This window comes from Saccopteryx leptura, chromosome 11 (assembly GCF_036850995.1).
Source record: "Saccopteryx leptura isolate mSacLep1 chromosome 11, mSacLep1_pri_phased_curated, whole genome shotgun sequence".
NCBI lineage: Eukaryota > Metazoa > Chordata > Mammalia > Chiroptera > Emballonuridae > Saccopteryx > Saccopteryx leptura.
Window position 1 is genome coordinate 67,052,590 of NC_089513.1, and position 14,563 is coordinate 67,067,152.

Genomic DNA, 14,563 nt, shown 5'->3' on the forward strand with positions numbered 1-14,563 from the left:
CCCAGCACACGGCCAGTTAACCCACACCTTTTCCTCCAAGCATGACCTCAGAATTTGAGAATGAACAACACAAGTTAGTCCTAATTGTGTGTTTTTTTAAGGCAAATTTTGTGCCACCGATTGATACAAATCATCACGAACAACTACGATGAGCTGCCATTGCTGAATACACACTTATCTCACCTGCTGTGGCTCAGAATCTACACGATTCTGAGGCTGTTTTGGAATCTCAACAAAGTGTCACCAACAGCCCAATCATTAATGAAAAAGGATTTTTTGGTATAATTCATGGTTACTATGAATTAGCTAAATGCCTCCAATCATAGCAAATGAGTAGGAAGCCTCCTCAAGATGCTGTCCGGGAGACAGCCCAGCTCTAGTCTACAACACCCCCTGCCCCTGTGTGTGGTTACGTCTGACTCCAGAATGACCAAACGGACACCACACTGCATTCATATCTGCCCGCACGCTAAGCGCCTGATCTGTACGGAGAGAGGCAGCTCTCTGCTGAGGATGCTGCAATCAAGCACGCAGCGCCTCATTTTTTAGGAGGGACATGAACATTCATCAAGTTGACAAACACGTCCAGACGCCCAGTCGGTGCAGGCAGGCGCTGCCCCAGTGCCGGGCCCAGCGCTCTCCCGAGTGGCTGCACACCCCTGCCTCCAGGAGGCTTCCAGTCCTGTGCTGCAGGGTTGTCTTATTAACATTGTAAGTGGCAAGAATTCACTTCTAAAAAATCCTATTTAACAGTCACAAAGCTGTTGATGAGAGAAATGTAAGAGAGCTGCATATCTGAGGGTTTATGATAGTAAAAAAGGTTTAGACCCAGGCTCTATAAGTTAAACGCCCATTTTAATCCTGGCCCTACTACCTACCAGTTATGTGTCTCCCAGCCTGTCCGTGAGTAACTGGAAAACTAGATAATGGCAGTATTTACATCATAGTGTTGTAAGGATTAACTAAAAAATCCATAGACCTGGGACAGAGTAAGCCCTCAGTAAATGTTAAATTATATAAATTATATTATACTAAAACTTCTCAAGTAGAAATGTTCTGTCTTCTGAATATTTAGGATTTCATTAGGATCCAAAAGCTTTTGATGTTCAGCTAATGGGATGCCTCAGTATGATCAAATGACTTTGTAATCTGTTTTTAAGAAAACAGATTTCACCTGGTTAATTCATCAATATATTACTATAATCCTAATATGGGAGCCTCCAATTTCTCTTTTTTGACAATAGTAGGATCATTTTCGAATCCTTTTCACAGCAAGGCCCTGGATCCTGCCAAATGGACTGTCTCAGACACTATTAACCACAGAATGTAAAATAACCTGGAAAACCACACAGAAAGTGGATCAAATCTGTTTGATTCTTCTGTAACTTATCAGGGCAGGACCGCGTTCACCTACCCCCATAGAAGATCTTTCTTCTGACAGTTAATAGCACGTGGCCGTTGCGAGCAGCAGTGGTCATTAGGTCTAAGACTTGCTTGTGTGACTTCCCTTTAACAGGAATCCCATCGATACACATCAACTCATCTGCCGCCCGGAGCCGACCGTCCTTCTCGGCTGCACCCAGAGGGATGATGGCCCCGATGTATATCTGGTAAGACAACAAAGGGTAGGTTGGTCTATGCAGTCTGCCCAATCTACTAAGGTCCTTAACTGCTAAGTGAAGGGCTTCCTGACTCAGTGCTGTGCCGCCGACAGATTTTTGAGGTTCAACTATGAAAACCGTCAGCTATTGGAAAGGTGATGTCTCAGAAAGGGAACATCCTCCAAAAGGGCCCTTCAGATAACCACACCATCCCCTCCAGATCTCTGCTTGAGTACAGAGAAGACAGAAAGCAAAAAGGTGTTCTGTAACTTTAAAGAGTACCTCCGTCACTACCATCACTACAACAAAACAAAAACGTTAAACTCAGAAAATGCATTTCTGTGGAGTAGCTATCACAGACAAGTCTATTGCCATGAGGAAAACTTTTCACACGCTGTTCACAGCAGCCTGATGGTTCTTACAATACTCCCCTCACACAGCTCTCCGTACAGGCTCAGTATGTAGAACAGAGAAACGTTTCAGGTTCCTAAACCTCAAAGCGGTAAATATTTGAAGGGAACAGGGTGGCCTAAGGTTCACTGGCATCTAGGTGAACATGTCCAGGTCATTCTGCTGACCAGCAATTAAAATCCTAGAACTGGGCGATCCTAAAGGTTGGGGCTAGTTTCAGAGCTGTTAAAACCTGACATTTAAGAGAAAGGTTTCTCCCGAGTTGTCTGAGATAAATTCTTAAAATGTTTAAGGGAGCCTGACCAGGTGGTGGCGCAGTGGATAGAGCGTCGGACTGGGATGCAGAGGACCCAGGTTCAAGACCCCGAGGTCACCAGCTTGAGTGTGGGCTCATCTGGTTTGAGCAAAAGCCCACCAGCTTGAACCCAAGGTCGCTGGCTCCAGCAAGGGGTTACTCGGTCTGCTGAAGGCCCGCGGTCAAGGCACATATGAGAAAGCAATCAATGAACTAAGGTGTTGCAACGCGCAATGAAAAACTAATGATTGACGTTTCTCATCTCTCTCCGTTCCTGTCTGTCTGTCCCTGTCTATCCCTCTCTCTGACTCACTCTCTGTCTCTGAAAAAAAAAAAAAATGTTTAAGGGACCACTATGAGTACTGACCAATGGGAAGCAATAAAAAAAACTACCTCAACTGTCAGAAACAATTACTATTCCATGTTTGGCCCACACAAGGGGATCTATACTGCTCACAAAAATTAGGGGATATTTCAATAAGAATATGAAACAATAAAATATCCCCTAATTTTTGTGAGCAGTATATTAACAGTAACCGATATGATGCATTAGGGCACATTTATACTAAAGAAATTATATGTTCTATTCAGAAATAGAAGAAAGCCTGTCATTTGAAAAGACTGTTACTCACCCAACTTCCAAGCATGATAATAATGTAGTCTTTCTTGCTATTATACAAAAAACCCCCAACTTAAATATATTCTTAAATTCTACAAAGCACATTACTTAGCTGTCATTCAAACTAAGGGCAAAATTTAAAAATAATACCTACTACACTGCTCTCTAACTTTATGTGAGACTCGTGTATAAATAAAATTCTAGATTTCAAATGTTTTACAAATATAACCTGCATGCTTTCTGGACAGAAACATTATTTTTTATACTTCCAGTTTCACAGGTAACTTCAGATGGAATGCAAAATACTGAGCATAACAATGGCAACTCATTAACAATATGGTGAGTGACACGGACTAGGTGACATAATCTTCATGGCTCATGCCCACTGTTCACGGAACATTCCGAAGATAGAGTGACAATGGCAAACAGGATTTTGAGTTAGAGGTTTCATGGAAAAGGAAAATATCTTAAAATCTGTTAAACGAAGGTGAAAGGAAATAAAAATTTCAAATAAGGCACATAGAGGAAGCTCATCACTGTCCAATTTATAGCTGACATATCTAACTTTTACCTAACAGTTTTAGCCTCAGCTGCCCCAAGTTCATTGAGGAACTAGGACACTAATCGATATGCTATTCTTTTCATGTTAGTGAAACTGTCAGAGAAAGCAAAAGCTTTTAAAAAAAATCAAACAAAGCAGAAAACAACAAAAACACCATATTCCACCAAACTGCCACTTAAAAGCTTTTATCAGGGACAGCCAAAGTATTTCAACTCACAGACTGGTCAGGTCCGTCTCCGCCCAGCACCCTGAAGCCAAAGCCCGACTCCTGTTTCCGGAGAAAAACATCCAAATCTTTGGTGTTCGGTGCTAAGGAAAACCAGAAAACATTTAAAATAAATACATACATACACTGGCTTCTTTTAAAAGGATTAAAAAAACAAAGTTCAATATTTAGTAGGATAGTATTATAGAGTTTAATAAACTATATCCTCCAAACTTTGTGAGATGCAAAAATTTACACAGAGGTGTAACACCACAAAAAAATTCAACCATAAATCTTTGTTTTGTGTTGCCAACAAAACTTGGCATCGAGATTGCTTTGGGAGTAGCTACCCTCACGTTCATGTGCCCAGTGCTACACGGCCCTTAACTCCTCGTGTCTTTAAATCAGTATTACAACGTTAAATTCAGAATTATCCCATTTGAGTTTGATATTTGACAAATTATCTAAATTAACACATGGGCAAATCCTGGAAAAAAGAGAGCCCATGAAATGCCTTAATACCCTACATAAGTGAAATGTAAAACTGAGACTCATGGACACAGATAAAAGTGAGTGGTTACCAGGGGGCGAGGCTAGGGGGCAGGGCCAGGGGCAGGGAGTAGAGAAGGACAAATATACGGTGACAGAAAATGCTCTGACTTTGGGTGATGGGCACACAACACAATCAACAGTTCAAATGCTATAGAGATGATCACCTGAAACCTATGTACGCCTATTGATCAATGTCACCCTGTTAAATTTAATTTCTAAATTTAAAAATAAGTAAAAAAATGTAAAAAAGTTATCTTAATTCTACTCCTAACCATTTAATACTGTACCTTAGTTTAAGAAAAGCACTCCACCTGACCTGCTTTCTTAGCCTAATGTTGCAAAATGAAAGTATTTTAAAGGAAAATAAACAGTAACAGCTTTTATTAGCCCCATTTTCTAGCTGGGGAAACTGAGGGTCCAGAGGCCCACAGCAGGGAGATGGCACAGCTGGGGCTTACACGCAGCGTGGTCTCCATGGTCCAGGCTCTTAACCCGAAAGGGGGCACCCCTCAGAGTATTAAGTCAGGGAAGCTACTTCATGACTAAAACTTTATCTCTGTGAAATATTAATGTGATTTATAAGTTAGGAGCATTTGCTAGAAAGGACATGAGAGAGACATGTCAGGAATGTTATAGACAGTGAGATACCAGACAGGGTAAATCCTGGCAATAGTCTTTCGAAGCCATCTCTTTTGAGAAGTATTTCCTATTAGATTTATAGAACTTTAGGGATAAGAGGACTCATGAGTCCAACTCATTTATTTATGGGCGAGGCCCAAAGGGACTGACTAGTCTCTACCAAGTCTAAGACTGTTCCACGCCATAGACGGAAGTCTGCAGGGATTCTCTGTAGTTACACGAATTCAAATTATTGTATCCGTCTTTCTTAAATATGGCCTTGGGTGGATTAAGATAAAGATCTACAATTGGTCAAATAAGTATGAAATTAATTATATATATATAATATTTCCATCTGTGTACATCTTTGCCAAGGTGGGTTTAGAGCTGTTTCTTAAAACAAATACATTAAAAAAATTAAACCTAGTCCAACCTGCAGTTTTTCTTCGGAAAGGATTAGCATTGGTCAGTGTATTAATGTGGACCTGAATTTCTGCCTCTCACACTCTCTTCTCATCAGCTTTCAGATGGACTCCATACGGGGCCTGCGCTGGTTTCCTCCCCAGACTGAACTGAACGCCCCTCTGAGTCATCATCCTCTGTACCCCTGCCGGGAAAATCTGTCTGAAACACAGTCCAGTAGTATCATCCCAGGAGTTAAAACCATTCTGGGACTCCCCGTCATTCACCTGACCGACTCCAGTCCCTCAGAACGGCACTATCGACCCTCCGCAATCAGCCCCTGCCCTCTGGCTCCCCTTGACAACCACACTCAGCCAAACACAACATCTTTTTTTTTTTTTTTTTTTTTGGCAGAGGCAGAGAGAGTCAGAGAGAGGGACAGATAGGGACAGACAGGAAGGGAGAGAGATGAGAAACATCAATTCTTCGTTGCGATTCCTTAGTTGTTTATTGATTGATTTCTCATATATGCCTTGACCTGGGGGCTACAGAAGACTGAGTGACCCCTTGCTTGAGCCAGTGACCTTGGGCTCAAACCAGTGAGCCTTGCTCAAACCAGATGAGCCTGTGCTCAAGCTGGCGCCCTCGGGGTCTTAAACCTGGGTCCTCCACATCCCAGTCCAATGCTCTATCCACTGCGCCACCACCTGGTCAGGTCCAAACACAACATCTTGCAGAACCCAGGTCATGCAAGACCAATGTGCAAATGCTATTTCTTCTTTCTCTCCCTTCTACCTGTCCCATAAATACTTGTCTTGGAAGACTTGGTTAAAACGGAACTTCCTGTGTGAAGCGTGCCTGACCCTTCCTTCCGTCGTGGTGGTAAAATGGACGGCTTCCTCCTTTGGTCTCGGTTCATCCAGCCATCCTTCTGTTACTGCACCTGTTTGGCCTATTTGTACACATGGGCACACTTGTTTGATTACATACTTGTTTCTCTTTTAGGTTTAATCATCTTTTTGGGTGCAGGTCTTACATAACCTATTTATCTCTTTATTCCCATTACTTACTTTGATGTTGGATAGTAGGCACTTAATACATGGTTTAAAAAAAAAAAGAATGAATGAATGTTGAATGTAAAATGGAAGAAGTCCTGAGTCACACAAAAATGGGAATGAAGGAATAACTTTTCAACATGGTTTTTGAAAGTCAGGAAGGTGCCAGTTATTTTTCTTTTAATTCAGATTTATTCTGTCGCATGCCCTCCTAAAATATTCCACAACTACTTACGTTTATCTTCATATAAAGTCTTCGATTTCAGGTAGACCTCGGAAGGATCCAATTTCGGGGACCCCGACCGGATAATGCTGGGAGGAAAAGGCATTGGCTGGGGGATGGGCTCACTGATGGCCTCCAAACTTCCCGAATTGTCCTTTTTTTCTGTTTTCTGAAATGGGAAAGGGCCTTACTTAGTATTTTTAAAAACCAGATTGTTCATTAGTTCATAGAACGGTTGTCTAAACTGGGCGTGTCAACCGACTGCAGTCGCAGAGGCTGCGCGTCAAAGCCACCACGCAGCTGCGGTCGCACCGGAATGCGCTCTCGTAGCTGCGGGTATTTGGTGGAAACATATTTAACTGGAATTAAAAAAGGCTTATAGTGATGTCAACAGAAGGGCCTTAATTAGTCCTATGTTTAAGTCCTTTTGCCCTTTTCTCTAAGAGCAACGCACAGGTACCCTCAGAGAGGGCTCGCAGCGATGCAGAAGGCGCGTTTCCAAGTAAAACACAAGGGAGACCAAGAAAGTTCCCGAGAAACCCCTCCTCCCCACCCGATGAGTTTAATTCCCAGTGAAGACGTTTAAGGTAACATGCTTTCTGAGCGAATGGAGTAGAAAGTGTTAACTAACAGAGGCTGTGAGGATGAGCCTGTGAAAACCTGCCCAGCCCGTTCACACACATTAAGGAGAAGTGCACCACCGCTGGGCAGTCAGCTGAGGGAAAACGGAGCTGTGCGCTTCCACACTTTTCCCATTCAGACAGAACTTACGTAAAATAATATCCCAGGAAATTAAGTTCTTTAACAACATCTTAAAAATGAAATCCAATAAACAGCCTGAAAAAATAAATACAGTGTTGAGAATAGCTTGTTGCCCTGAATTACTGCAAGGAGGATTAGAGGCGTGTGTGGAGAAAGAATTCATGCTGGCTAGGAGGCAGGGGCAGCCACTGTGGAGAAGTAGTGAGGGGCCAGTCACTACAAAGCGTTGTGCCCGAGGGGCCCCTTCCCTGACCCAGACCCAGTCTGATGGTGTGGGGGTGGGGGGGGGGAGACAAGGGTCCCCTGGGGCTCTGTCCGAGCACGGAGGGTCATCCGAGCCTTCTACCAGTAGAAAGTGTTCGGTCCCCGTGGTGCACTGGCATCCATCACAAAATAGATATGGTAGCACGGGAGTGAGAAATTATTACCAGGGGACCGGAGAAATGTAGAAAACTACAGTGCAATTTTCACTGTCCACACCAGCCCTAAGTGGTACAGTCTATTAAAGTGCAGAATGCTTCCTTCCTCTGACCCATAAAACAGCAAACTTGCAGAGGATCCTATATGGTGGGCTAGAAAGATTTTATCCATTGTACAACTGATGGACTTTAACAGTCTATGGTTTATGGTTATGGACGGCCATCTTCAATTGTGAGATGACAGACTCCAACTCAGGCAAACTAGAATTAGGATTTCATGCATAATTATCTGTATATCCAGATCCACATAATTGTAGGGACGTAAGTAGCTACATGTGCAGCTAACAATTTTTTTAGAGCAGTTATTTGATGCATTCTTTTTTATTAGGTCTTATTCTCCATACAGGCCTTTACGTGGGCTACTCACAGTTATTCAGAAGAATGCCAGAGAACACATTTTTTTTTGTTTTGATAACAAGCAAATTGAATATAGGAGGCCAAAATTTTCTAAAAAGTCTTGCTTAGTCCGAAATGTGAGAAGATTATCTAAATGTGGGTATTTACAGCCCCCATGAAATTATGTGAGGCAAACTGTCTTCCCCTTGGGCACGAGGGAGATGATGTCACGGTGCCAGTCCACCCTCCACGTGCTCCTCCCAAACACAGAAAAAGGACTCCTGAGTAGGCACGTCTACGTGGCCATATTTCACTGTTTAGAGCAGTGATTTTCAACCTTTTTCGTCTCATGACATAAACTAATTACTCAAATTCTACGGCACATCAAAAATATGGTTTTTTTGTCAGATCAGCAAAAAATAGGTATAATTTTGATGCATTCACAGTGTGTGGCTATTGTCATTTTTTAGTTTGACAATCTAAGGGAAAAGAAGTCAGTGCCCCTGACTAAACAGTCAGGTGTTGCATATTTTAAACATTCTTGCAGCAGACTGGTTGAAAATCACTGGGTTAGAGGACAGAATTACCGTTCGTACGGGTCTCTAGAATTCCTCCAATAGAAATGCTTAACCAGGAGAGCACATCTCTCCTCTGTGGGGCTGTTTCTAACTCCCACACCTCCCTCAAGTGTCCGTACAAGCCCAGGGCAGTAGGGCTCCTGACTTCCCTCAGGGGGAGTCAACCCACCACCAGGGGGGGCTGCCCTAACAGGGGGACGAGGCATCTCTTTGGATGTGTTGGGAAGAAGCATTTGAGGACCCTTGTGTACTCACCATTTTGGCAGTTTTAGTTGGTGAAGGAGGACCTTAAAAAAAATGAGCCAAATTTTAAAAACAGAGGAAACATTTCCAGATCACAAATACTGTTAACATTGAGGATAAACTAGCTTCCACTTTTGGTAAGCTGGTAAATTCTCTGTCTGACACCTGCTGTGAACTAGGCATTACACATACATCATCTCGTTTTATTTTAATGACATTCCAAAGGCATCAATGTTACTACCATTTTATAGAAAAGATAACACCAAAGACTCAAACAGATGACCATTATTTCCCTATAGCGAAGAACCAATAGGTAGCAAGGCGTGAAACCGACACCCAACCTCGGGCCCAATGCGGCCGCTGTTGCATCTGCTGACACCCTGAGAACTACAGCGATCTCCACCTTACTCTGAGCACATTCCACATCACCCAGAGAAGAAATTTTAAAAGTTCAAAGAAATAAGAATTAAAAAAATAAGTGCCCCAATGATGTTAAACTGCTCATTTGCCTCAAAGATGAAAACTAAAAGCCAGAAATGTAAAAGAGTGAAGGGCCAGATTTTTTTTCTTTAAAGTACCCATCTTTCATAGGTATGGACCTAAGAAAGCCTATTAAAATGCAAACTTTGTGATCAGTCCTTGGGACTGGATTTATAATGTCTGGGAGCAGTTCATGCCAGCTGATGACCTTGGAAAATAAAAATTATATTTCTTCCACATAAGCACTGTGGGGTTTAATTAACATTTATGGATAGAGACTAAAGCTTAAGATAAAAGCTTTATGAGCACAAGTGATCATGATTGCTCTTACAGAACAGATTAGCACCCCATCCAACATTGTGCTCATTCAGAGACGCTAGCTCTCTCAAACATCTCTGGTACAGTACAGAGGTCCGGAGGAAGTCCTGGTGATGGAGAGAGTCAATTTCTACTGTTGTCATCAACAGAGAAAATGAAAGTAAGAGGATATATTTCATTTGAAGTAGCACAATGCGACTTCACAGTGTGACTCTCTCCTATCATTAAAGCCATAAATCAGATTTGTACAAGAATCTGGAGGGAAAGAAATCCATCATGTAGATGAATGAAACAGACTCTGCCGCAGAAGACGCTGCTCATGGAAGCAGCCGGACAGACCCGTGGGGGAAATGCCCACGAAGGACCAGTGAACTCGGCTGGGCAAAGACATCTGACCTGTAAGGACAAGTGACATACAAATGCATGAAGAGCGGCGCCTTTTGCTCCTTGTGCTTTTACTCACCTCCTCTCAAGATAAGCAAGGGCACGTCTGCACCTACTGGAAACTGCTTTAGCACCTCTACCACTTGGAGATGGGTTAAATTCTGCACATTTTGATGGTAAATTTCCTTAATTATATCCCCTTTCTGTAGGCCCGGACACCACTGACTATCCAATATCATTTTCACCTTCTGTCCGGTTGGGCTGTCAGCAATTGCAAACCCAAAGCCTTTGGGGCCCTTGACCAGAGGGACAGTCACTAGTTCCGGTTGGGAGCTGCCTGACGATGCCATGGACGCTCTCTGCTCGCTCGGATCTGACGGTCCGTTGATACGATCACTGACCAAAACGTGCCCCGATTTTCCATTCTGGTCCAGAACCATTGCTCCCGACTTAAAGTCCTGAGTGTGCATGCAAGTCTCTCCCTTGGTTAATGACTGTCCATTGATGACAGGGGTGGCAGCAACAATGTCCCCAACAGGGTCTTCATTGTCATCCGGGAGTGGATACCCACGACATAAAGTGAGGTTTACGTACTGATTGACAGGTACCAACTGAAACATCTGGACGACATCTGCGTGGGTGTGACCAAGGACACACTTGCCATTGATGTCTACAATAACATCACCTGGTAAAAGATAATCATGTTCAAAATATGAAAACCACCAAAGAAGTTAAATAGCTTAAATTCAGCATCTAAAGTTGAATTCTGGAAACTGAAAAGTTAGATTTTGAACACAGACATGTCATTCTCCCTTCTGTGACTCCTCTCTAGAAAGAATATATAAATCTTAATTATCTTTGTAATAAAGAGTTATGACCTCAAGCTCAAGGGAATCATAACAAAAATAACTGCAAATTCATGTTATCATGATTAATATATCCTTTGAGTCCTTACTACATGGCCATACAAGCTAGATACGTTGTAATAGGTGTAAGAGGAGAAAGGAACTCCATTGACTACTTGTACAAACAGGTCACCTTTAAATACCACCTTATTTCTTGACCTTTAAGAAGCCATTAAGATGTAATTAAAAATTCATCAGGTAGGGCTAAAGATTAGAATAACACTGTATTGAAAGTATTTCCTTTTAGCATTTTTCTTTAGATTTCACAAAGAGAAACAAGCAATAACTAAAATTCAACACAAGCAAAAAACATATTCAGACACTAAAAAGTCAGCTAAATTAATCTTATAAAAGTTGGTTTTGCTTCCTTGATTTTACATTATTATGACCACAACCACTTGACATTCATCAGCTGTGTTTTTAAACACAGCTTTAACTTAAAATTTGTCCTCTGTCTCCTCCATTTGCTGCTTTTATTTGAATATAATTACTTAAAAGGTTATTGCCAAATAGAGGTGCTTTATTTTGTTCTGATTGCATGTCGGCATTAAAAAAAAATCCACATGAATGGTATTTAAATACATTAGTCTGTGGAAATTTGTTTCATAATCTAAGAAGACACAGAAATTAGACTTAATTAGAAACAAAGTTTTGACTTTTTCCTCCCCTGAATAAAATCTCAGAATTTTCATGGAAGTACTGTATTGCTGTGCAAATTAGATAATTTTAGATAAATCTGAATATTAGGAAATCCCAACAGCATATACAGTGGCTATGAGATATGCTTCATGGACAAAATGTTCAACAAGTCAAAACTGAAAATATACCCTTATTATTAATTTTAATCTCTAGAGTTTATACAGTAATAGAGCTAAATAGTAATAGAGCTAAAAATCATTTTCTTTATAAACATAATTTTTGATTATTTAAATTTTCTTGTCTTAAGTTTCTATCACCTAAATGAAAAGGCATGATTTGAGAGATCCCATATCCTAATTGGAAATAACATCCTCCACAAAAAGCATTATGATAATGGGATTGTCCAAATGTGGCTACATTTACATGATATGTGAAATACCAGAGGATTAGAAAAGTCTAGTCCTGGCTGGTTGACTCAGTGGTAGAGCGTCAGTCCGGCATGTGGAAGTCCCAGGTTTGATTCCTGGCCAAGGCACACAGGAGAAGCGCCCATCTGCTTTTCCATCCTTCTCCCCTCTCCTTTATCTCTATCTCTCTCTTCCCCTCCCACAGCCAAGGCACCATCAGAGCAAAGTTGGCCTGGGCACTGAGGATGACTCCATGGCCTTTGCCACAGGTACTAGAATTAGAATGGTTCTGGTTGCAACGGAGCAACATCCCAGATGGGCAGAGTATTGCCCCCTGGTGGGCATGCGGGGTGGATCCTGGTCAGGTGCATGTGGGAGTCTGTCTCTCTGCCTCCCCGCTTCTCACTTCAGAAAAATACAAAAAAAAAAAAAAAAAAGTCTAGTAAACGGTACATAAAGCAACCTCAGTGGGATACTAAAATTCTTCTGGAAAAAGTGTTTAAACCTCCCTCATCATATGTAACTAGCCTCGAACTTCCTGTCAGCCATATAAAAATTTCTAGAAATCACGAGTTAGGAAAACTATAGAGCAGACAAACTTACACACAATGAGTCATTTTCAAAAAAAGATATAGATCAGTATGAGATATATTTCCAAAAGTACCCTACATAATCGAAGAAAACCAGTCAAATAATTTTCTAAGACGATTCACATATCTTCAGCTTAGTGCAGCTTAAGGGCTATCTCAAAATTATTCAAACTATTTAAAAATTAATAAATGTAATACCATTTTCCTAAGTTTCCACTTACTTGTAAAGATGCCCCTCGCTCAAAACCAGTATGCGCTCAGTTTAAAGAATAAACTATTTTAATCCAGAAATCTTCACTTGTGTAATTGAATTCTTTCTATGTATGTATGAAATTATATCTATGTACACATATGTTGGTATTATTTATTATAGACTTATTCATACATTTTTGCTACAGAAGTTGAAAAACGCTTGAGTCTGGGGTCCTGCCCTGGAAGCAAGAGGCCATGTAAGAGCACATGTATTTATGACACATATACAGACACAGTTATTATCTATATGTGTGTGTGTGTATGTATCGTTTTGCTCTAACTTTCGTTACTGAATCACTACTGTCCACGTCCCTCTGGAGAAGGCTCACCCGGTGCGATTTTCCCGTCCTGCGCTGCGGGGCCGTCCTTCAGCACGTTCTTCACCTGCAGGAACTCATCGGGCCTGTCGCCCCCGATGATGGTGAAGCCAAACCCCATTGTGCTTTTCTTCAGCGACGCTCGGACGAGGATGCCCTTCAGCTGGGAGGGGTCTCGGGTGAAATGGGACTTTTCCACATCTGCGCCAAAAGGAGTGGTGGGTTTGAGAACAAAAGTCATTGCAATTGCATAAGTAAGAGTCTATATAATCCTCAACAAGAAAAAGTTAGGCTCCGATGTTACTGAACCGAATTTAAATTCTGAAACAAAGTCACTGAAAAATAAACGATCATTTCTCTTTCGTATGATTCTTCCAAGCTATTTGAAAGTAAAAGCGCCTCCTTTTTCTCCCCCTGTTGCCTTATTTGTGCTTGCTTTCTCTCACCCCAGAGTCCCTTCTCTGGAGTCAGGATGAAAGGGACAGCCTTGTCATTAAACTCCGGAGAGCCATGGACACTCGGGCAGCGGCCCATTTCACTGGAATAGGCAGCCTGTGAGCTCGACGTGGGAAACACTGTACTAGGACGACGAAGAAAACGGTCACAGCCCTGGCCGGTTGGCTCAGCGGTAGAGCGTCGGCCTAGCGTGCGGAGGACCCGGGTTCGATTCCCGGCCAGGGCACACAGGAGAAGCGCCCATTTGCTTCTCCACCCCTCCACCGCGCTTTCCTCTCTGTCTCTCTCTTCCCCTCCCGCAGCCGAGGCTCCATTGGAGCAGAGATGGCCCGGGCACTGGGGATGGCTCTGTGGCCTCTGCCTCAGGCGCTAGAGTGGCTCTGGTCGCAATATGGCGACGCCCAGGATGGGCAGAGCATCGCCCCCTGGTGGGCAGAGCGTCGCCCCTGGTGGGCGTGCCGGGTGGATCCCGGTCGGGCGCATGCGGGAGTCTGTCTGACTGTCTCTCCCTGTTTCTAGCTTCAGAAAAATGAAAAAAAAAAAAAAAAGAAAACGGTCACAAATCTGGGAGAGAGACTATATGGGGAACTCCTTATAATTCACAGGCTTTCTGCAGCCTTGAATCTGTATCTGATGAGAGGAGAGAATCCTTAAACTCGGGAAACAGCTTCCGTTTCTTTCCCTTTCCCTGATGTTTAGTGGATACTTTAGGACAGGATTAACTTTTCCTGTCACTTCAAGATCAGCTCAAATGTGATGTGTCCTCTGCTTCGCCAGTACCCGTCCTGTGACTTTCTCCACCAAGCAGAGGTGACCTCCTCTATGCCACCACCGTACCCCGCATGTCTCCATTAGTAACAATGAAAGCTATCAT

General features: G+C 42.5%; 1 protein-coding gene across 4 annotated transcripts in view; it reads right to left on the reverse strand.

The window, feature by feature from the left end:
• The window catches only part of MAGI3 (membrane associated guanylate kinase, WW and PDZ domain containing 3), a 215,580-nt gene that overhangs the window by 23,205 nt on the left and 177,812 nt on the right, over window positions 1–14,563 (reverse strand). For all 4 annotated transcript variants that reach the window (XM_066352789.1, XM_066352788.1, XM_066352792.1 and 1 more), the window contains 6 exons: window positions 13,246–13,434; window positions 10,203–10,808; window positions 8,954–8,985; window positions 6,556–6,712; window positions 3,706–3,797; window positions 1,415–1,607 (listed from right to left, as the gene is read on the reverse strand). In XM_066352789.1, the coding sequence (XP_066208886.1) occupies window positions 1,415–1,607; window positions 3,706–3,797; window positions 6,556–6,712; window positions 8,954–8,985; window positions 10,203–10,808; window positions 13,246–13,434 (1,269 nt within the window). The remainder of the gene's footprint in view (window positions 1–1,414; window positions 1,608–3,705; window positions 3,798–6,555; window positions 6,713–8,953; window positions 8,986–10,202; window positions 10,809–13,245; window positions 13,435–14,563) is intronic.